Genomic DNA, 24,853 nt, shown 5'->3' on the forward strand with positions numbered 1-24,853 from the left:
CTTCTTTCTCAACATTCCTTTGATTTTTTTTTTTTTTTTTGTCTTTTGTGGTTCTGTACAAATTATAGGATTGTTTTTTCTCTTTTGATGAAAATTGCTGTTGGAATACTGATTGGGTTTTCATTGAATCTGTAGATTATTTTGGTTAGTAAGAGCATTTGAACCATATTAATTTCTTCAAATCTGTGAGAATATCTTTCCATTTATTTGTATATTCTGTTTCTTTCACCAATATTTTACAGTTTTCAGTGTACCGGTCTTTCACTTCCTTAGTTAAATTTATTACTAGATATTTGATTCCTTTTGATATAATTGTAAATGGGATTGTTTTCTTAATTTATTTCTTAAGATATTTCATTATTTGATTTGTGTGTAGAAATGCAACTGATTTTGTATATTGTTTACATACTGAATTTGTTTATTAGGTCCAGTGGTTTATTAGATCAGCCTTTCAGGTTTTCCATGATATCATGTCACCTGAAATAGAGTTTTACTTCTTTGTGATTTGTATACATTTTATTTCCTTCTATCGCCTAATTGCTGTCTCTTGGACTTCAGTTGAATAACAGTGGCTAGAGTGGGCATTATTTGATTTTTCTTGACCTTAGATGAAAAGTTTTTTAGATTTTCAGTGTTGAATGTGATGTTAACTGTGAGCTTGCTATATGTAGTCTTTATTACGTTGAGGTACACTGCTTCTATAGCCAGTCTTCTCAGAGGTGTTTTTTTTTTTTTTTTTTATCATGAATGTATGTTAAATTTTGTCAAATGCTTTTTTTGACAAATGGGAATGATCTTCCTATTCAGAAGATCATATGACTATAATCACTCATTTTATTAAGTAGTATATCACATGGCTTGATTTGTAAATGTTGAACATCCTTGTATATTGGAATGAATTCTACTAGAACACATGTTATTGTTGTTGTCCAGTTGCTAAGTTGTGTCCAACTCTGTGACTCCGTGAATTCCAGCAAGCCAGGCTCCTCTGTCCTCCACTGTCTCCCAGAGTTTGCTTAAATTTATGTCCATTGAGTTGGTTTGATGCTATCTAACCATATCATCCTGTGCCACACCTTTCTCCTTTTGCCTTCCTCTTTCCCGGCACTGGGGTCTTTTCCAATGAGTTGGCTCTTAGCATCAGGTGACCAAAATATTGGAGCTTCAGCATTAATCCTTCCAATGAAAATTCAGCGTGTTTTTCTTTTAGGATTGACTGGTTTGATCTCCTTGCAGCTCAATGGACTCTCAAGAGTCTTCTCCAGCACCACATTTCAAAAGCATCAGTTTTTCAGAGCTCAACCTTCTTTATGGTCCAACTCTCTTATCCGTACATGACTACTGGGAAAACCATAGCTTTGATTATATGGACTGTTAGCAAAGTGGTGTCTCTGCTTTTAATACACCTTCTAGGTTCACAGGTTTGATCCATGGGTCGGGAAGATACCCTGGAGTAGAAAATGGCAACCAACACCAGTATTCTTGCCTAGAAAATTCCATGGACAGAGTAGCCTCGCAGGCTAAAGTCCATGGGGTTACAAAGAGTTCGACATGACTGGGTGACTAAGGGCTAGGTTTGTCATATATTTCCTTCCAAGGAGCAAGTCTTTTAATTTCATGGCTACAGTCACCATCCACAGTGATTTTGGAGCCCATGAAAATAAAATCTGTCACTGCTTCCACTTTTTCCCCTTCTGCTTGCCAAGAAGTAATGGGACCAGATGCCATGATCTTAGCTTTTTTTTTTTTCTTAATTGGAGGATAATTGCTTTACAGTATTGTGTTGGTCTCTGCCATACATCAACATGAATCAGCCACAGGTATCCACATGTCTTCGCCGTCTATGAGGTCGGACAGAGTAGGACACGACTGAAGCGACTTAGCAGCAGCAGCAGCCTCCCTCTTGAATCTCCCTCCCACCTCCCACCCTATCCCATCCCTCTAGGTTATCACAGAGCACCTGATTTGAGCTCCCTGCTTCATACAACAAATTTCCACTGGCTATTTTACGTATGGTAATATACATGTTTACATGCTACTCTCTCAATTTGTCTCACATTCTCCTTCCCCTACTGTGGCCATAAGTCTGTTCTCTATGTCTGAGTCTCCATAGCTGCCCTACAAATAGGTTCATCAATACTATCTTTCTAGATTCCATATAAATTAGTTAATATATGATACTTGTTTTTCTCTTTCTGACTTCTCTCAGTATAACAGGCTCTAGGTTCATCCACCTCATTACGACTGACTCAAATATGTTCTCTGTTATGGCTGAGTAATATTTCATTCTATATATGTACCACAATTTTATCCATTCATCTGTCGATGGACATCTAGTTTGCTTCCATGTCCTAGCTATTGTTAATAGTTCTGCAACAAACATTGATGTATATGCATCTCTTTCAATTATGGTTTTCTCAGGGTATATTCCCAGTAATGGGATTGTTAGGTCATAAGGTAGTTCTATTCCTAGTTATTTTAAGGAATATCCATACTATTCCCATAGTGGTTGTGTCCGTTTACATCCCCACAAACAATCTAGGAGGGCCCTCTTTACCCCATGCCCTCTGCAGCATTTATTATTTGTAGATTTTTGTTTGATGACGGTCATTCTGAACAGTATGAGATAAAACATTATCGTAGTTTTAATTTGCATTTCTCTAATAATTAGTGATGTTGAGCATCTTTTCATGTGCTATTTTGGCCCTCTGTATGTCTTCTTTGGGGAAATGTCTGTTTAACCTCCCATTTTTTTATTGGGTTGTTTTCTTGATATTGAGTTGCATGAGTTGTTTATATATTTGGAGATTAATCCTTTGTCAATTGCTTCATTTGAGAATATTTTCTCCCATTCTGAAGGTTGTCTTTTTGTTTTGGTTATGATTTCCTTTGCTGTGCAAAAGCTTTTAAGTTTATTTAGGTCCCATTTGTATATTTTTAATTTTTATTAATTTAGGAGGTGGATCAAAAAAGATCTTACTGTGATTTCTGTCGGAGTGTTCTGTCTATATTTTGCTCTAGGAGTTTTATAGTGTCCAGACTTACATTTAGATCTTTAATCTACTTTGAGTTTAATTTTGCATATGGTATTATGGAGCGTTCTTCTCTCATTATTTTATATATAGCTGTCCAGTTTTCCCAGCACCACTTATTGAAGAGACGGTCTCTCCTGCATCGTATACTCCCGCCTCCTTTCTCATAGACGAGGTGGGTTAGGTGATCAAAGGCACGCGGTTCATCGCCGGGCTTGTTGTGCTCCTCCTCTGACCAGCGTTGCTGTTTTGTGCCGGTACCATGCTGCGCTGGTTTCCATAGCGTTCTAGTACAGACCAAAGTCAGGGAGCCCGAGTCCTCCAACTCTGTGTTTCTTCCTCAAGGCTGCTTTGGCTATTCTAGGTTTTTGTGCTTTCATACAAATTGTAATATTTTTCACTGGAATTTTTTTTAAGCGCTGTTGGTAACTTGACATGGATTGTACTGAATCTATAGTCATTTTCACAACACTGAGTCTTCCAGTCTATGAACATGGTATATATTTCCATCTGTTTGTTTCATATTTAATTTCTTCATTAGTATCTTACAGTTTTCTGAAAAAGAGAGTGAAAGTGTTAGTTGCTCAGGGGTATCCAACTCTTTGTAACCCCATGGACTGTAGTCTATCAGGCTCCTCTGTCCCTGGGATTCTCCAGGCAAGAATGTTGCAGTGGGTAATCATTTCCTCCTCCAGATGGTTTTCTGAGTACAGGTGGTTTGCCTCATTGCTATCCTTGTTGTTCAGTCACTGATTCATGTCCAGCTGTTTCTGACCCCAGGGATTGCAGTATCCCAGAATTCCCTTTTCTTCAACATCTCCTGGAGCTTGTTCAAACTCAGGTCATTGAGGCAGTGATGCCATCCAATCCAACCATCTCGTTTTCTGTTGTCCCTTTCTCCTCCTGCCTTCAGTCTTTCCTAGCATCAGAGTCTTTTCCAATGAGTCAGTTCTTCTCATTGGTTGTCAAATTATTGGTGCTTCAGTTTAAGTATCAGTCCTTCCAATGAATATTTAGGATTGATTTTGTTTAAGATTGACTGGTTTGATCTTGAAGTCCAAGGGGATCTCAAGAGTCTTCTCCAGCACTACAGTTTAAAATAGTTCTTTGCTGCTCAGCCTTCTTTATAGTCTAAATTCAACATCCATACATGACTATTGGAAAAACCATAGCTATGACTATACAGGCTTTGTCAGCAAAGTAATGTCTCTGCTTTTTAATATGCTGTCTAGGTTTGCCATAGTTTTTCTTCCAAGGAGCTTTTCTTTTAATTTAATGGCTGCAGTCACCATCTGCAGTGATTTTGGAGCCAAAGAAAATAAAATCTATCACTGTTTCCATTGTTTCCCCATCTCTTTTACATAAAATGATGGGACTGGATGCCATGATTTTTGCTTTTTGAAGTTTGAGTTTATGCCAACTTTTTCAATCTCCTCTTGTAATTTCATCAAGAGGGCTCTTTAGTTCCTCTTTGCTTTCTGTCATAAGGGTGGTGTCATCTGCATATCTGAGTTTATTGATATTTCTCCCTGCAGTCTTGATTCCAGCTTGTGCTTCATCCAGCCTGACATTTTGCATGCTGCACTCTGCATATAATTTAAATAAGCAGGGTGACAATATACAGCCTTGACGTACTCCTTTCTCAATTTTGAACCAGTCCATTGTTCAATGTCCACTTCTATCTGTTGCTTCTTGACCTGTTACAGATTTCTCAGGAGGCAGGCAAAGTGGTCTGGTATTCCCATCTCTTGAAGAATTTTCCAAAGTTTCTTGTGATCCACACAGTCAAAAGGCTTTGGTGTAGTCAATAAAGCAGAAGTAGATGTTTTTCTGGAATTCTCTTGCTTTTTCTATCTGTGATCCAGTGGATGTTGACAATTTGATTTCTGGTTCTTCTGCCTCTTCTAAATCCAGCTTGAATATCTGGAAGTTCTTGGTTCATGTACTGTTGAAGCCTGGCTTGGAGACTTTTGAGCATTACTTTGCTAGTATGTGAGATGAGTGCAATTGTACAGTAGTTTGAACATTCTTTGGCATTGCCCTTCTTAGGGATTGGAATGAACACTGACCTTTTTCAGTCCTGTGGCCACTGCTGAATTCTCCAAATTTGCTGGCATATTGAGTGCAGCACTTTGACAGCATCATCTTTTAGGATTTGAAATAGCTCAACTGGAATTCCATCACCTCCACTAGCTTTGTTTGTAGTGATGCTTCCTAAGACCCACTTGACTACACATTCCAGGATGTCTGGCTCTAGGTGAGTGATCACCCCATCATGGTTATCTGGGTCATGAAGATCTTTTTTGTATAGTTCTGTGTATTCTTGCCACCTCTTCTTAATATCTTCTGCTTCTGTTAGGTCCATACCATTTCTGTCTTTTATTATGCCCATCTTTGCATGAAATGTTCCCTTGGTATCTCTAATTTTCTTGAAGAGATATCTAGTCTTTCCCATTCTATTGTTTTCCTCTTTATTTGCATTATTCACTTAGAAAGACTTTCTTGTCTCTCCTTGCTCTCTTTTGGAACTCTGCATTCAGACAGGTTTATCTTTCCTTTTCTCCTCTGTCTTTCACTTCCCTTCTTTTCTTAGCTATTTGTATGGTCTCCTCAGACAACCATTTTGCCTTTTTGCATTTTTTTTTTCCCCTTGAGGATGGTTTTGATCACTGCCTTCGGTACAAAGTCCTGAACCTCTGTCCATAGTTCTTTAGGTACTCTATCAGATCTACTCCCTTGAATCTCTTTGTCACTTTCACTGTATAATCGTTAGGGATTTTATTTACATCAAACCTGAGGGTCTAGTGGTTTTCCCTACTTCCTTCAATTTAAGTCTGAATTTTGCAATAAAGAGTTCATGATCTGAGCCACAGTCAGTTACTGGTCTTGATTTTTCTGACCGTATAGAGCTTCTCCATCTTCGGCTATAAAGAATATAATCAGTCTGATTTTGATATTGTCCATCTGGTGATGTCCGAGTGTAGAGCTGTCTACTGTGTTGTTGGAAGAGAGGGTTTGCTATGACCAGTGTATTCTCTTGGCAAAATTCTGTTACTTTGCCCTGCTTCATTTTGTTCTCCAAGACAACACTTGCCTGTTTCTCCAAGTATCTCTTGACTTCCTTCTTTTTCATTCCAGTCCCCTATGATGAAAAGATCATCTTTTTTGGTGTTAGTTCTAGAAGATCTTGTAGGTCTTCATAGAACCATTCAACTTCAGCTTCTCAGCATTAGTAGTTGGAGCATAGAGTTGGATTAGTATGATATCGAACTGTTTGCCTCGGAAACGAACAGAGATCTTTCTCTTGTTTTTGAGAATGCAACCAAGTACTGCATTTCAGACTCTTTTGTTGACTATATGGGCTACTCCATTTCTTCTAAGGGATTCTTGCCCACAATCGTAGATATAATGGTCATCTGAATTGAATTCATCCATTCCCATCCATTTTAGCTCACTGATTCTGAAATATTGATGATCACTCTTGCCATCTCCTGTTTGACCACTTCCAATTTACCCTGATTCATGGACCATTAAGGTTCCTATGCAATATTGTTTCATTCCAGATTCCTATACAATATTATTCTTACAGCATTGAACTTTATTTTTACCACCAGACACATCCACAATTGGGCATTGTTTCCACTTTTGCTCAGTCTCTTCATTCTTTCTGGAGCTATTTCTCCACTATTTTCCAGTAGCATATTTGGCACATACTGACCTGGGGAGTTCCTCTTTCAGCGTCATATCTTTTTGTCTTTTCATACTGTTCAAGAAGTTCTCTAGGCAAGAATGCTGCAGTGGTTTGCCACTCCCTGTTCCCGTGGGACCATGTTTTGTCAGAACTCTCCACCATGACACGTCCCTCTTGGGTTGCCCTGTATGGCAAGGCTCATAGTTTCATTGAGTTAAACAAGGCTGTGATCCATGTCCAGTTTGGTTAGTTTCCTGTGTTTGTGATTTTTATTCTGGCTGGCCTCTGATGGTTAAGGAGAAAGGCTTATGGAAGCTTCCTGAGGGGAGGCACAAGCTGTGAGGCTAACTGGGTCTTGCTCTGATGGGCAGGGCCATAGCCAGTGAAATTTTAATCCAGTTTCTGCTGATGTGTGGGGCTGTGTTCCCTCCTTGTAGTTTGGTCAGAGTCCAGACCATGGTAGGCGTAATGGTGGCAATGTCCACTTACTGCAAAACGACTTCTGCCAGCTATGGCTCCAAGGACTGTTTTATTCAGCGCCCCTGGCCCTGCGGCAACCCAGTGTCAACCCAGGCCTCCGCTGGAGGCTCCTGGACACTCACCGGCAAGTCTAGCTCAGATTCTCGTGGGGTCACTGCTCCTTCCTCCTGGGTCCTGATGCCACAAGCTTTTGTTTGTGCCCTCCAAGGGTCTGTTTCCCCAGTCCTATGGAAATTCTATAATCAAACCCCACTAGCCTTCAAAGTCAAATTGCCTGAGGGTTGTTTCAGTCCCTTTGCCAGAGCCCCAGGTTGGGAAATCTATTGTAGGCCCTAGAAGTTTTGCAACAGAACAGTGCAAGAAGTTCTTCCGTGTAATTGTCCTGCAGTTTGTGGGTCGTTTGCTCAGAGGCTTTGTGGTGGGGCCAATGGTGACCTCCTCCCAGAGGACTTGTGCCCCATGCTGTGCCTCCCAGGTCTGCTGCAGCCGGGGTCAGTGTCCCTGCTGCAGGCCGCTGCTGACCTATGATCCACAGGAGACATGCAGGCACTCAAAGGCAGGTTGGGCTCAGTCTCCTGTGGGGTCCCTGGGTCCTGGTGTGCACAGGGTTTTCTTGTGTGTTCTCCTAACGTCGTTACCTCCTTAGGTTTATTTCCAGGTATTTTAATATTTGTGATGTGATGATAAATGGGGTGGTTTCCTTAATTTCTCTTTCTGATCTTTCATTGATACTGTATAGGAATGAAAGAGATTTCTGTCTTAATTTTTTATGCTGCAACTTTACTAAATTCATTGATGAGCTCCAGTAGTTTCTGGTAGCATCATTAATATTTTCTATGTATCATGTCATGTTCTCTGCAAACAGTAAACATTTTATTACTTCCCCCCCCCCTTTTTCTTTAAAAAGAAATTTTTAAATTTCTTTTTCTTCTGTGATTCCCGTGACCAGACCTTCCAAATCTATTTTTAATTAAATTGGTGAGAGTGGACATTCTTGTCTTGTTCTTGATTTTAGAGGAAATGCTTTTAGTTTTTCGCTGTTGAGAATGATGATTGCTGTGGGTTTGTCATAAATTGCCTTTATTATTTTGCAATACGTTCCCTTTATGCCCACTTTCTGGAGGATTTTTATCATAGATTGCTGTTGATTTTTGCCAAGAGCTTTTTTGCAACTATTCAGATTATCAGATTTTTTATTCTTTTTCTTTTATTCTTTTATTTGTTCTATTTTATTCTTCTATTTGTTAATATGGTGTAATATGTTGATTAATTTGCTTATATAGAAGAATCCTTCCATCTGTGGAATAAATCTACTTGATCATAGTGCATGCTCCTTTTAATATGTTGTTGGATTCTGTTTGCTAGAATTTCGTTGAGGATTTTTGCATCTGTGTTCATCAGTGATATTGTCCTGTAATTTTCTTTTATGTGGCATCTTTGCCTGGTTTTGGTATCAGGGTGACAGTGGCTTTGTAAAATGAGTTTAGGCATTTTCCTTCTTCTGAAAACTTCTGGAAGAGTTTGAGCAGAATAGGTGTTTGCTCTTCTCTAAACTTTTGGTAGAATTCACCTGTGAAGCCATCTGAACCTGAACTTTTCTTTGTTGGAAGATTTTAAATCACAGTTTCAGTTTTATTGTGATTGATCTGTTTATTTTCTATTTCTTCTTCAGACTTGGAAGGTAGTACCTTTCTAAGCATTTGTCCATTTCTTCTAAGTTGCTCATTTTATTGGCATATAGTTGCTTAGTAATCTCTTATGATCTTTTGTCTTTCTGTGGAGGACTCAAGTCAGTGTAACAAAATCCAATGTCTGTTGTTGCTGAGTTGCTCAGTCATGTCTTGACTCTTTGCGACCCCATGAACTGCAGCATGCCAGGCTTCCCTTTCCTTCACCATCTCTTAGGGTTTGCTCAAACTCATGTCGATTGAGTCAGTGATGCCATCCAACCATCTCATCCTCTGTTGCCCCCTTCTCCTCCTGCCTTCAATCTTTCCCAGTATCAGGGTCTTTTTCAATGAGTCAGTTATTAATATCAGGTGTCCAAAGTATAGGAGTTTCAGCTTCAGCATCAGGCCTTCCAATAAATATTCAGGATTGATTTCCTTTAGGATTGACTGATTTGATCTCCTTGCAGTCCAAGGAAGTCTCAAGAGTCTTTTTCAACACCACAGTTCGAAAGCATCAGTTCTTCCGCATACAGCTTTCTTTATGCTCCAACTCTCACATCCATACATGACTACTAGAAAAACTGTAGCTTTGACTATACAGACCTTTGTTGGCAAAATAATATCTGTTATAACTTCTCCTTTTTCATTTCTGATTTTATTGATTTGAGTCCTCTTCCTTTTTTTCTTGATGAGTCTGGCTAAAGGTTTATCAATCTTCTTTACCTTCTGAAAGAACCAGCTTTAAGTTTTATTTATCTTTTCTATCATTTTCATCTCTTTTTCAGAAATTTTTGCTCTAATCTTTATGATTTATTTCCTTCTTCCAACTTTGGGTTTTGTTTGTTCTTTCTCTAGTTGCTTTAGGTGTAAGGATTGTTTTTGAGATTTTTTTGTTTCTTGAGGTAGGACTTTATTGCTATAAACTTCCCTCTTAGAACTGCTTTTGCTGCATCCCATCGGTTTTGGGTTATCTTGATTTTATTATTAGTTTCTAGGTATTTTTTGATTTCCTCTTTTGATTTCTTTAATGATCCATTAGCTATTTAGTAACATATTATTTGGCCTTCATGTGTTTTTGTTTTTTACAGTTTTCCCTGTAATTTACTTACAATCTCAGAATATTGTGTTCAAAAAAGATGCTTGGTATGATTTTAATTTTCTTAAATTCATTGAGGCTTGAATTGTGACCAAAAATGTGGTCTGTTTTGGAGGATGTTCTGTGAACACTTGAGAAGAAAGTATATTCTGCTGCTTTTGGACAGAATGTCCTATGAAAGTATCAAGTAAGTTTATCTGATCTAATGTGTCATTCAAAGCTTATGTTTTCTTACTAATTTTCTGTCTGGATGATCTGGCCATTGGTGTAAGTCAAGTGTTAAAGTCCCCTAATATTACTGTGTTACTATTGATTTCCCTTTTTATGGATGTTAGCATTTTCCTTATATTGATGTTCTCCTATTTTGGGTGCATAAATATATTTATAAAAAATACATTTTTTATATCTTTTTCTTGGATTGATCCCTTGATTATTATATAGTGTCCTTCCTTGTTTATTGTGGCAGTCTTTATTTTAAAGTCTATTTTGTCTTATATAATATTGCCACTCTAGCTTTCTTTTGATTTCCATTTGCATGAAATATCTTTTTCCATCTTTCAGTGTGTATGTGTCTCTGGGTCTCTTGTAAACAGCTTATACTTAGGTCTTATTTTTGTATTTATTCAGTCAGTGTCTTTGGTTGGAGCATTTAATCCATTTATATTTAAATTAATTATAGATATGTATGTTCCTCTTGTTATTTTCTTAATTGTTTTCAGTGTTTTTGTAGCCTTTGTTTCTTCTCTTTTTTTTTTTCTTTTTTTTCTCTCTTCTCCTGTGTTTCTTGCCTAGAAAATTCCTTTAACATTTTTTGTATAGCTAGTTTGGTGTTGCTGAATTCTCTTGGTTTATGTCTATCAAGCTTTTGATTTCTCTGCTAAATATGAATGAAAGCCTGGCTGGGTAGGGTAATCTTGTTTATATGTTTTTCCTTTTCATAATTTTAAATATATTCTGCTGTTCCCTTCTGGCCTGCAAAATTTCTGCTGAAAAATCATGTGATAATTTTATGGGGAGTCCCTTTTATATTATTTGTTGCTTTTCCCTTGTTGCTTTGAACATTTTTTGTTTGCATTTACTTTTAGTTCATTCAGTTAACGTGTCTCAGTTTGTTGTTCCTTGAGCTTATCCTATGTGGTACGCCGGGCCACCCAGCACTTGGTGACTATTTTCTTTCCCATGTTAGGAAAGTTTTCAACTATTATCTCTTCAGATATTTTCTTAGGCTTTCTTTTTCTTCTTCTGAGACTATAATTTGAATGGTTGTATGTTTAATGTTGTCCCAAAGGTCTCTGAGACTGTTCTTATATTTTTTTCATTATTTTTTCTCTATTCTGTTCCACAGCAGAGATTTCCACTATTCTGTTCTCCAGGTCACTAATCTATTCTGCCTCAGTTATTTTGCTATTGATTCCTTCCTGTGTAGTTTTCATTTCAGTCATTGTTTTGTTCATCTGTGTTTGTTCTTTAGTTCTTCTAGGTCTCTATTCAACCTTCCTTGTATCTTCTTGATCCACGCCTCTGTTCTTTTTCTGACATCTTAGATCATCTTTACCATCATTAATCTGAATTCTTTTTCAAATAGATTGCTTATCTCCTCTTCACTTAGTTATTCATGTAGATCTTTATATTGCTTTTTTTGGTAACATATTTCCTTGTTGTCTGATTTTGCCAAACTTACTGTGTTTGTGGTTTGCTAGTGGAGGGAGTTAGCTGCACCCTCCTGGGACAATGTGCTGGGTCCTAGCACCCACTGGCATATTTCCTGGTATTTAGATCTATCTGCCTGTCCCTGGGAGAACAGTGTGTATTCTGGCACCAACTGATGGACTTCCTAGTAGCAGAAGCTATCAACATTCTCTCAGAACAGCAAGTCTGGTCCCATGACCTAATAGGGGATTTTCTAGTAACGAGAGGTTTCCTCACACTCCTGGGATGACTCACAGTTCCTGGAACCCACTTGAAGTATTTTATAGCAGCAAAAGGCATCCATGGACTCCTGGGATTCTGTGGGTAGGTCCTGGGACAGTGTGGGCAGGTCCTGGAACCTGCTGGCAGAATTCTTAGTGGCTGGACCTGTCCGTGTCCTTCCAGGATATTTGGGGCAGGTTCTGGGTCCCACTGGGGGAGTTGCTGGTGACTGGAGCTGTCTTCACCCTGTGGGTCAGCAGAGGTGGGACCTTGCATCTGTCAGCAGGTCTGCAAGAGGTGTTCAGTGCTGGCCTCTGGAGCCCAGGATGGCAGCAGTGACTTGCGTCCACTCCTTGAGCTCCTGTGGGCAGTGTCCTCTTGCCTGAGAGTGCTCGTAAGGATAGAAGTTCTTATGGTGGTCCTACCACTTTCCCCTTGCCTTCTCATGGGCCCAGGCTTCTTCCTAGTATGCCCTCGGTTGCCATGGCCTGACCTCTTCAGGCTATTTCTGCACCTAACCCTGCTTCTCTCCCTGGGACTGAGATTTGAAGTCTGAATGGCTGACCTCTACCCCACCAACAGAGGAATATCTCAGACTGGGGAGTGCAAAGTGATGAAGCTGACCCACTGTGCAGGTTACAGTCCATTTTGCCTTCCACAAATTGGTTGCTGCTCTCCTCTCTCAGACTGTGAAACTCTCCCTCTCTCCAATCTAATCGCTCTGCTGGGAGGAGTCTTCCAAGGTACGGGAACCTTTCTTCCTTTGCAGGGCACAGGCCCTGTCCTCATTCCTTATTTTTCTTCTTCTCTCTGCCCTACCTGTTTACATGGGGGTTTTCTTGTCTTTGGGGCATCATAGGTCTTCTGTCAGCACTCAGGAGTTGTTCTGTATGAATTGTTCCACTTGTGGATGTATTTTCAATGTTTCAGTGAAGGGAGGTGATCTCTACTTTTTACTCCTCCACCATCTTGATTCTGACACTCCCCAGATTCCAATATTGTTGTGATTGGTGTATTTGTGAGAGGGGTGAGGTCTAGATCCTTCTGCTCTGCCATCTTGCCTCCTCCCTAGAGACTGTCCTCTAAAAAAAAAGAAAAAGAAAAATCTAGCCTCAACTCTCCTCATTAAACAAAAGTAAGATATGTAATACAAGTCTAAAAATGGGCAGTGAAATAAGTATAGTTTTCAATTCACATTGAAAATGGAAGAAAAAATGTGTATAAAATTTTGAAATGAATTCAAACATATTTTTAAAAGTTATCTTTTTAAAATTAATGTGTTTGGGTGAATGTCAGCTGATTTCTAAAGGAATTAATGCCAACATTGTACTGAATAAAAGTCATTCAGTATAGCTAGTTTATTTAAGAATGGGTGCAGAGTAATTTTCCCTTTATTTTGTTCTGCGGTGGCAGGCATCAACCTTTGACTATGCCTAAACATGCTAAAATCTAACATCATCACATTGTGTCACTGTGGTAATGTTTGCTTCTTCCTTGCTGGTATAGTCTGTGAACTTCTGAGAGAGAGGACCACATCATTACCAGTAGAACCACAGGCCAGTATCTGCTGAGAAGCCTCACCCACAAAGCTGGAAGTGGACTTGGCCAACATCTAGGCAAGCCCGAGGACCAGAGTATGGGTTGAGACGTGTGGGTGAGCTTATGAGTCTAGATGCCAGCCTGCAGGGCCTCTCCTGATAGAGAGACTCTGGCCTGGGTTCATCCTGGGGTAGAGTGACTTCCTCCCTCTGCACCATAGTGCCAAAAGTCAGGTTTATCATTCCCAAGCAGCATATTAGAGGCCCTTTCTCCTAATAAACTAAATTGCTACAGAGAAAATAAGTATACACAATGACATGTGGGAGACACACTCACACCTTAAACCACAAGCAGACTGATGACATCTTTCTGAGAAGCATAAATATGAATTCACCGTTAGTGTCCGGTGTTAATCACTGTTAAAGCCGTGCAGTCCTGGGCTTGGTTTACTGAGAGGTTTTCAAACACAGACTCCATGTCCTTGTTAGTGACTGGTCTTCGTAAATGTGCTGCGTCTTTGTGTTCAGTCTTGGCTTGTCAGATGTTTCTTGGAATTTATCTATTTAGGTAGTCCAGTTTGTTGGGATGTACTTGTTCATGGTTGTCTCTTATAATGCTTTTCATTTCTTTGGTGTCAGTTGTAACATCTTTTCTCTCAGTTTTCATTTGAGTCACCTTTTTTTTTTTTTTTTTTTGGTATATAAAACTAAATGTTTGCCTATTTTGTGTTTTCAACAAACATTCTCTTAGTTCTATTGTTCTTTCTTATTTTTTTCCCTCTACTAGTTTTTGGCTTAGTTTGTTCTTTTTCTGATTCTTTGATATATAAAGTCAGGTGTTTATTTGTGATCTTTCTTATCTTTTAACGTTGCATTTATTGACATGAACTGCCCTCTTACTACTGCTTTTCCTGAATCCCATCATTTTGGTATGCTGCATTTCCACTTTCATTTGTCTCAAGATATTTTCGTGAGTTATATTCTGTTTATCCTCTGATCCTTTGGTTGTTCCATTTTCCACACATTTGTGAAATTTCTACTTTTCTTCTTGTACTTGGTTCCTGCTTTCAGACTATTTCTGAAAAAAGAAATGCTTCATATGATTTCAGTTTTCTTAGATGTATTAAGGCTTGTTTTGTGACTTAATATATGATGTATCCTGAAAATGTTCCTTTTGCACTTAAGAAAAATAAGTATTCTGCTTCTTTTGGATGGAATGTTCTGTAAATGTCTTTTAAGTCCACCTGGTTAAAAGGTATTGTGTAAGTCCAAAATTTCCTTATTGATTTTTGTCTGGATGATGTATCTGTTGATTAAAGTGAGGTATTAAAGTCCCCTAGTACCATTCTATGTTTGTCTATTTTTCTCTTCAGGTTTGTTAATATTTGCTTTTATATATACAGATACTTAAAATAGTACACCAATATTTACAAATTTATATCCTCTTGGTGGATTGTAACTATTTAATGATCTTTTTTGCCTCTTATTTTGGTCCTTGACTGAAAGCTATTTTGTCTGATATGAAAGTGAAAGTGTTAGTCTCCCAGTTGTGTCTAACTCTTTGCAGTCCCATGAACTGTAACCCACCAGGCTCCTCTGTCCATAGACTTCTTCAGGCAAGAATACTGGAGTGGATTGCCATTTCCTTCTCCAGGGGATCTTCCCAACACAGGCAGATTTTTTATTCTTTTAGCCACCAGGGAAACCCTCATATTTTTTCTGATATTAGTATAGCTACTCCAACTTTCTTTGGTTAAAATTTTCTTGGGATATTTTTTCCCTCCCTTGACTTTCACTTGTGTGTGTTCTCAAAGCTGAAGTGAGTTTCTTGTAACATGTAGGTAGGTTTCTATTGGCCTCCCTGGTCTCTGGAGGTAGTGGTAAGTACCTTTATGTGTGTTAAGTTAGAACCTGCACCCCAAAATAAAATTTTTAAAAGGTGTTTTTTTTATTTAAGCAAAAAGAGTACTTTCACAGAAAAATGGGCTTGTGTCAGTCTGACGCCTATGTGTTGGGCCTTAAGGGATTAGATATGGTGAGTCAAATGAGCCCCTACAAACTGTCTCTGAGCTGTTTGTAGCCTTTTGGATCCCATGGATGTAAGTCCCAGTGGTTTTCCAAGTTAGAGGTTTTGGTGTCTGTCTGACAGGAATCTTAAAAATTGGGGCACCAGCCATTAGGTCAAACTCTTCATCCCTCGGGGAGAAGCTGAGAGGTGTGAGCTCCCTCTTGGTCTGTGTTCTTATGCTAGGAGAGGGGTTTGTGGCATGGCTGTGTCATAGACTCTCCTAACCATTTCAGTATTTTTTAAAATTTATTGTTTTTAATTGGAAGATAATTACTTTACAATATTGTAATGCCTTCTGCCGTACATGAGCATGAATCAGCCATAGGTATACATATGTCCCCTCCCTCTTAAACCTCCCTCCCACCTCCCTCCCCTGCCCACCCATCTAGGAAATCACAGAGCAATGGCTCTAGGTTTCCTGCATCACCCAGCAAATTCTCACCATATATGCCATATTTTATATATGGTAATGAACATGTTTAATGCTACCCTCTCGTCATCCACCCCTTCCTCACACACTGTGACCATGTCTGTTCTTTATATCTGCGTGTCCTTGGGTGAGCCTAGAGCCTGTTACACAGGGTGAGGTAAGTCGGTAATTTATTTTATCTTACTTATTTTTCATTTGCCCGATGTGTAGTCATTCAGCTAGTTTCTGGATTTCTTTCAGAAGGAAGTTTCCTGTGGGTAGCTGCAGATACAGTGTGCTCATAGAGGAGATGACTCTAGGAGGCTGCTCTGACGCGACCTTTACCTGTCCCGCTGCAGGTAGTTTAAACATGCTGCTGCTGCTGCCGCACTTCAGCTGTGTCCAACCCGTTAGTAGGCGATAATTGTATATTTTAACCAAATCCTTACTCTGCTATTAAAATTTGGTTTCTAAATCTACTACTGGAAAGGGACTGCCCCCCAGTAAAGATGGATTTACAGATGTATTCTATAACTGACTCCTTACATCTGGAAGGAGGACACTGGCTCATCATCTACAGAGGTTCTCTCTCTCCTGGCAGCGGTTGTGCGGTATCTCACTAGATCCTGAATTTATTCTTGCACTTGGAAAGCACTAGAAGCATGTAGAATCAAAGGGGTCATTTAGCACAAGCAGGAGTGCTCTTCTGGGAAGCCAGGCTACTGGGCCGCTGGTCAGCACGCTCCAGCACTGCAGTGTCCCCTCATCCGAGCTGGTAGTTCACAGTCCATGGAGCAGAGCCCGTGGGACACAGGTCTTCTAGGGTTCATCTGAACTCCCAAGAGAGAGTGAACAGGAATACAATTTTCTAAAACATCCACATCCAAGTTCAAAAAGTTCCATCTATTTGGAAATGGAGTAAGGTAACTGAGTATGTCTTCCCTGGTGGCTATGTGGTGAAGAATCTGCCCACAATGCCGGAGACATAGGGTCGATCCCTGGGTCAGGAAGATCCCCTGGAGGAGGAAATGGCAACCCACTCCAGCATTCTTGCCTGGTAAGCCCCATGGACAGAGGAGCCTGGAGGGCTGCAGTCCATGGGGTTGCAAAAGAGTCAGACACGACTTAGTGACTAAACAACAGCTGTTAGTACGTGATAATAAGTTAACATGAACTACTGCCAGTAGCTCTGTGCCAACGTCAAGGTTGTCATAAACTGGGGAGAAAATCGGTGAAGTTATACAAGTCAGGTGAAGTCGTGTCTGACTCTTTGCGACCCCACAGACTGCAGCCCACCAGGCCCCTCTGTCCATGGGGATTCTCCAGGCGAGAACACTAGAGTGGGTTTCCATGCCCTCCTCCGGGGGCTCTTTCCAACCTAAGGATAGAAGCCAGGGCTCCTGCATTGCAAGTGGATTCTTTACTGGCTGAGCCAACCGGGAAGCACAGATAAAGTGACAGATTCCCTGAAATGATGTCTAGAGAGGGGACGGAACAAAAGTATATTTTGGTTGTTTTCCTTCTAAGTTAGAGTATCATGACAGATGTCTAGATGAATAGTATTTTGCCAGTTGACTCCCACTAATTTCAAGAGATGAGTTGCTGTATCCAATTCATTACAACAAAGAGAGACTTTTGTTAATAACCAGTTTAATGGTCCAACATCACTAAAAGTGTTGTATTTGTGGTTGATGACATGCCTTAATCTGCATAAATATCTCCTCTTTCTAGAAATATAATCAATACAAGGAATACATACCTTCTGTAAGTTCAATTTGCTGATGAATCAGGATTTGATTTACCTATTATAGTAAACAAAAATTTAAACTGTAAGCATATGTCAGATGATTTTTAAGCCAACCAAATTATGTTTTTATATTTTTAAAAATGCATATAATTATCAATATTTGTCAATACTGTCAATATTTAATGATAGTTTACATACTTGTTAGTGTAAAACTAAAATGTAATATAAATTATACACATATATATTTATAAGTGACAAGATACCTATTAAATGTGTTCAGTACTAATGTGGGCAGATTCAAGTGAAATAAAATGACTTAAACTAAAAAAAGGGGGCTTCCCTCATAGCTTAGTTGGTAAAGAATCTGCCTGCAATGCAGGAGATCTAGGTTCGATTCCTGGGTTGGGAAGATACCCTGGAGAAGGAAATGGCAATCCACTCCAGTATTCTTGCTTGGAAAATTCCATGGACAGAGGAGCCTGGCTGGCTACAGCCCATGGGGTCACAAGAGTTGAACAGAACTTATTTACTAAACCACCACACTAAAAAAAAAAAAAAAAAAAAAAAAAAAAACCTTAAAAATGAGAACACTGATCTTTCTAGAAGAGCTTTAGGAAATATTAAGACCATTTTATCCATATAAAGAGATTTTCTTTACTATAAATCTCAATTTTCTTTTTTAGTGTAAATGAGATCATCATTTCTAGTAGGTGATAACCTCTACATATTTTGTGAGTCCTTGATTTTAAAAAATCTATTTCTTGCAGAATATATGAACTAATAAAATTCTTATATTATGCTCAAATACATTTTGGTATATAAAATTAGTTCAGAGCGTGTAAGAGACACAACTCATTTTTTGAAAAATGTTTGAGTGACACAGGAATATTTAGCTTTATATAGTTTGGGCACACAGAACTTCCTATTCTACTTTACCTGTGAGATTTCTAACATCAAACAAATGTAAAACCTTATTTTGCTGAGATAAGTTATCAAACATTATAATCTATTACTTTTCCCCACTTTATGGTTGCATTTATAAAATTGGCTCTTCAAAAGAATAAAAACAACATAAAATGTAATTTTATTAATTACAATAAAAAGGTAAGTCATACAAAAATTGTTGAAGTGAACACTAAAGTTTGTTTTATATTTGTTTTTAACTGCTAAGAAATTATTTAGTGTTGGGATTAAAGGGCATAGAATCCAAAACCAAGGTTCCAGCCGTATAAAACCATTTCTACTTCCTGTGCATTTTGATGCTGAGCAAATTATTTAACTTTCTGTAGGCCTCAGTTTCCTCTTTGAGAAAATGGTGACAATTCTAGCACCTGTATATCATAGGCTTCCCAGGTTACTCAAGTGGTAAAGAATCCACCTGCCAAAACAGGAGACCCAGGAGATATGGGTTCGATCCCTGGGTTGGGAAGATCTCCTGGAAGAGGAAATGGCAACCCACTACCACAGAGCTTCTAACAGATTAAATGCGTTATTATATGTAGTACATTTAGGAACAAAGCCTGGGAAATAGTGTTTAGTAAAGGCTTGCTGTTGACTCTTAATTACAGATTATATTCAAGATCATAGAAAAATACAATTTCCTAAGACATTGGTATTTTGCTTTATTAGTAAACCTTGCTTAGAAGAATTAGTTTGTTAGCAAGAAATAGCATTTTACCATTTCATACTTCTGTGAATTAGTTATTTGCTAATGTCATTAAGTAAACTGGGAGCACAATTTTACTTGTTAAGAGTCTTTTATGTATTTGAAATTACCTGACTTAAATATTGTAACCCTGGTGGACAGTCTGGTGAAGGTATTAGTTTTATAATATATAGTGGCTTTGCAGGTATATTTGGCTGAAGAGACACTTGCTGGTATTGGACCGGAATGTCAACTAGGCCAGATCCTGTTTTTCCAGCTTGGATGACTAGATAGTCAATCTGTGTTTCAGAGTATGCAGGCTGAGGACTGGGATATTCAGCCTGGGTTTCAGGATTGCTGTCCTGGACATGATTTTCAGCCTGGGTTTCACTGTTGCCGGCCTGCAGGGTGGGAGAGCCAGAATGTTCCGGAGTTGCTGAAATATAAACAAGTGTAATTATTTGTAACTGCACAGAAAAGTTGAGATTTCAATTCTTTTAGTTATCTACAAACTAAAAATTTCTACTCAGAAATCCTGTTTCTATGAAGCTTACGGTTTGTGTTTTTATAGTTCAACAATTTTTCAGTAAAATATCTGTTGTTTCATATGCATTTCTATTTGTGGGTTTTGGCCTGTATATAGAGTTGTTCCACATCCTTACACTTACTCTTCAGAATTCATATGAAAATATGGTTGAAACCTAAGGAAGTGAAAACAGATCAACAACGTAACATACAATATGTAACATACATATTCTGGAATGCCTTCACGGAAATGAGATGTGGCATTGGGTAGAAGGCCCAAAATAGAGGTGTTAAGCCAGCATTTCTAGAACCAAATCACCCTACAGAAAAGGACCGTTCTGGAGCTCTGACAAACGGAAGTTCTTACACGTGTAGAACCGGCAGTGGTTTCGCCCCTCCAATGAACATTGTCAAGGTCTAGAGATGTTTTTATCGCTTCAGCTGCAGAAGAGAGTGATCCTGGGATAGTTGATAGAGGCCAGGAATGCTGTTAAATATCCTAAAGTGGTCAGAACAGCATGCTGAAATAAAGAATTGTCCATTCCCAAACATTATAATGTTCTTACTGAGAATCTGGTATACAGGTGAAGGCATATCATTCCATCTAGTATACTGTCCAAATACTTCCCTGGGTTAACCATTTGCCTGGGGCTTTAATCCATGGTTTATCCCTTTCCTAAAACCCTTTCATCAAAAAAAAAAAAGTTGACTGATCCTGAAGTTACAAATTAAATTTTAAAATTTCATACCTTAGCTCTCTGAAAAATATGATTTGAGAAGAAAAGGAGGTAAAAAGTATCAGAGACAAAATTATCTTAAATATTTAATAAACACAGTATGGGAAGAATTTAGTAAGCATTTATTCTTATAATCCATGAAAATTTGTAAGCAGTGAAACTTTATAAGCTTATATGTACATTCCAAAAGCAATTCCATAAAAATGTAATATAATTTGAAAAGACTGTGACCCAAAATATTTTAATTGCAAAGGCTACGCAAAACTTAATACTAAGAATAGGCCATTTATAAATATGTTTAAGTGGAACACTGATGACAAAACATTGTAAAGAGTAAGACTTAAAAGACTTTTTCAGAGGGAGACCGATGGTAGAGTAGAAGGACATGCAGCTTACTTCCCAACAGAAGCATGTTAACACATGGATGTGTGGAAGAGTCCTCATGGAGAACTAACTGGGAACTGGCAGAACAACTCCTGCAACCGGGGATGTATCAGAGATACACATGCGATCGGGTGTAATGTGAAGACAAGTGATTGGGTCAGTACCTGTGCCCCTGGGACGGGACTCGGAGAAAAAAGGAGACCACAGGGGCGGACACTTGTCCTGGGAAGTGAGCAGGCTGAACAGAGACTGGATGTCCTAGTCCTGGGGTCCTGTGTGGGGGAGGCATGCCTCTGTGGCTGCTTGGAAAAATGCTTTCTATCTAAAAAGGGTAGAGAATCTCAGACTCCATCCATGAGGGGTGATAGGTCGCCCCCAGGAAGGGTGAAGAGGGGTCTGCCCTAGCGATTGCCACCTCACCACACTCTCCAAGCAAGTGGATGTCAATCACAGCCCTACTCAGACCGCACTGCGCCACAGCACAGCTCTGCTTTAGCGCTAGGGTGGCCAGGACCAGGCTGGACGCTGGACCTAGGGACAGAGACTGCCTGGGTGCCCAGAGGATGGCTCAGGTGGGATGTCAGTGGCCATTGTGGGTGCTTACTCAAGTGGCCCCGGAAGCAGCCCAGACTCTGAAGGCAGCTGCAGTTCCCGTGGCCTTTGTGTTGTGTGTCTCAGCCTTAGCTGAGGAGACGGTGCAGCCCAGCCCACTCCACGCGGTGGGGCAGCTCTAGATCCGAGTCGGGGAAGGACACAGCCAGGGGAAAACCACTGCTGGCCGTATCTGAGCAGAGCCACAGGGGCCTAAATAAGCAGAGCAATGGACCTCCGTAAGCACTGAGTTCCACTTGCTTCCCCCATCCCCACCTTTAGGGCCAAGAGCCTGGTGTGAGGAAAAGGAAAAACACGCACTTAAAGAGAACAGAGCCAGCTGGAAGTTCGACCTGCAGGACTTCCGCTCCAGCAGCACGGGAGCAGACCCCACTGCTGAAAAGGATGGTGATGGTCCTGAGCAGAGAGGACGCTCTGCCTCCGCCTGCTCCATCTCTAGCTCCTCCATCCCTGGTCACACCCCCTGCCAAGGTGACAGGTGTCAGCACACACTGAGGAGGCGTGATCGATGTTCATCACAGCCAGCCCTCACATCTGTAGAGGGATGCTTTTATAAAAGAACACCCTTTCAAGACGACAGCAGGTAATTGTTTCACCTAAATTAATAGAGGCAGAGAAAGTTAAGAAACCTGAAAAGGCAGAGTAACTATTCTCAATTGAAAGAGCAGGAGATACCTCTGAAAAATAAATAAAACAGAAGTACATAATTTACCAGATAAAAATCCAGAACGTTGGTAATAAAATGTTGATTAAGTTAAGGGAGAGAATTGATCTAAATACAGATCATCTTAACTAGAATTTAGAAAGTATTAAAAAAAAAAAAACCCAATCAATACTAAACAATCCAGTATATGAAATTAAAAAAAAAAACAAAAAAAACAAGCACCCTAGATTCAATGAGTAGCAGACTAAATGAAACAGAAGAATGCATACATGATCTGGAAAACAGAATAATGGAATGCATATATAATCTGGAAGACAGCATAACAGACAGAAAGAAAAAAAAAATGAAAGCAACATACAAAATGGCTGGGGTAACATTAATGTGCCAACATTTGCATTACAGGCGTTGCAGAAGGAGAAGAGAGAAACAGGTGCAAAAATGTATTTGAAGAAATTATAGCTGAAACTTCCCAAATCTAAAGAGGGAAACAGATATCCAGGTATAGGAAGCAAAGAGGGTCCCTAACAAGATGACCCACACGAAGACATATTAAATTAAAATGTCAAAAATTAAATATAAAAAAGGAATTCTAAAGACAGCAAGAGAAAAACAAAGAGTTATATACAAGGAAATCACCATTATATTAGTGACACTATAAAAAAAGAAAATGACAGGTCAATAAATTTTCAATACAAAGGCAAAATCCTGAACAAAATATTAGCAAACCACAATATATGAATAGGATCATGCCCCATGATCAGTCAGTCAGTCAGTTCAGTCGCTCAGTCGTGTCCAACTCTTTGCGACCCCACAGACTGCAGCATGCCATGCCAGACTTCCCTATCACCAACTCCTGGAGCTTGCTCAAACTCATGTCCATCGAGTTGGTGATGCCATCCAACCATCTCACCCTCTATCATCCCCTTCTCCTTCTGCCTTCAATCTTTCTCAGCATCTGGGTCTTTTCAAATGAGTCAGTTCTTTGCATCAGGTGGCCAAAGTATTGGAGTTTCACCTTCAACCTCAGTCCTTCCAATGAATATTCAGGACTGATTTCCTTTAGGATTGACTGCTTGGACCTCCTTGCAGTCCAAGGGACTCTTAAGAGTCTTCGCCAACAAACACCACAGTTCAAAAGCATCAATTCTCCTGTGCTCAGCTTTCTTTATAGCCCAGCTCTCACATTCATACACAACTACTGGAAAAACCATAGCTTTGACTGTATGGACCTTTGTTGGCAAAGTGATGTCTCTGTTTTTTAATACACTGTCTTGGTTTGTCATAACTTTCCTTCCAAGGAGTAAGTGTTTTTTAATTTCCTGGCTGTAGTCACAATCACAGTGATTTTGGAGCCCAAGAAAATGAAATCTGTCACTGTTTCATTTTTTCCCCTTCTATTTGCCATGAAGCGATGGGACTGTGTGCCATGATTTTAATTTTTTTTGAATGTTGAGTTTTCAGCCAGCTTTTTCACTCTCCTCTCCTCCACTAGAATTTCTTAAGTTTCTCTAAAATATCTTTTTATTTTGTGAAGGGAAAACAGGTGGTATTGGATATTTGTCTACATCTTCTCTATAGTACAGATACTAAACTACACACTGAATTCTGAAAGATAACACAAAACAAATTGTATCGTTTCCAGAACTTAATAAAACTTTATGACAGATAACCTCTTAACATGTCCCATTATAGCATGGGACATAAACAAAGCAAATGACTTACTTTGGCTGTCCATGATCTAAAGAGATCTGAAAAAGAAGACCTTGTATTAATACATTGTCTACAAATTTGAAAGTCAAATGTGACTGTTGAAACAAAACACTCTGTACCTATATAGTCATACACTTGGAATTTTCCCCTTTATTCATCTAGTCTAGCTATATCTGGCCATTTAAACCCTTTGGGCTTGATCCCTTCCTCACTGCTGTGTTTTTGGGTAGAACTTTAGAAGTGGTTGGTCAGCCCAGGATGGTGGATAGTTTCTAAAATCCTGAGTGTCCAATGAGGCGGAAAGCTAGGAAGTAAAGCTATGAGCTTAAGAGCCCTCATGATAACAAAGTTAAAAATCAGAGTCTTCACAATGTACACAGCCCGAGGGGGAGCATGTGATCCAGCATCCAGCCTCAGGGCTCAGCTCCAGGAATGAGAAGAAGAAAAGTTAGCTATCAAGTCAACAACAATCAAGTCACACAACTACAAATACCTCTGGAAATTCCAGATCCTGAAGACCTGTTCTGCCCAGCTTGAACAGCAAATTTGAGACGACTTTGACCCCATGTTATATATCAGTACATACTTTTCCAAAAACGTATGTCAAGGTTTATACAAGCTGTAACCCTGTGATAATCCAACTGAAACTTGGAAACAACAAACTTCCCTTTTCTAGTGCCTTGATCACATTCTAGTTTTTCTTTTTTTTTTCTGGTACAATCCAGTCACTATTTCTGCTATCTCTCCACTTTAAATCCCAACTCCTATATGCCTATATGTTAATTGTAAATTACATGAACTGTAAATTACAAAAACTCTGCTATCTGACTGGTTTATTTTGAACTAGCCTGAATATGATTCAGTCCTTCCCCTCCCCAAACTTTCTCCAGTCTTTCCTGCCCTTTACTAAAGCTTCCTACTGTATCATTGTAAA

The 24,853-nt window shown here is 39.3% G+C and overlaps 1 protein-coding gene across 1 annotated transcript in view; it reads right to left on the minus strand.

Moving 5' to 3' along the window:
- LOC133073850 (phospholipid scramblase 2-like) overlaps positions 1-21,993 on the minus strand; it is a 45,561-nt gene extending 23,568 nt beyond the window's left edge. The window contains exons 1-3 of the mRNA XM_061167841.1: positions 21,846-21,993; positions 19,419-19,723; positions 17,655-17,697 (exon numbers count right to left, since the gene is read on the minus strand). Of these exons, the coding sequence (XP_061023824.1) occupies positions 17,655-17,697; positions 19,419-19,723; positions 21,846-21,993 (496 nt within the window). The remainder of the gene's footprint in view (positions 1-17,654; positions 17,698-19,418; positions 19,724-21,845) is intronic.
- Between the last annotated feature and the right edge of the window lie 2,860 nt (positions 21,994-24,853).

This window comes from Dama dama, chromosome 19 (assembly GCF_033118175.1).
Source record: "Dama dama isolate Ldn47 chromosome 19, ASM3311817v1, whole genome shotgun sequence".
In the NCBI taxonomy this organism is placed as follows: domain Eukaryota; kingdom Metazoa; phylum Chordata; class Mammalia; order Artiodactyla; family Cervidae; genus Dama; species Dama dama.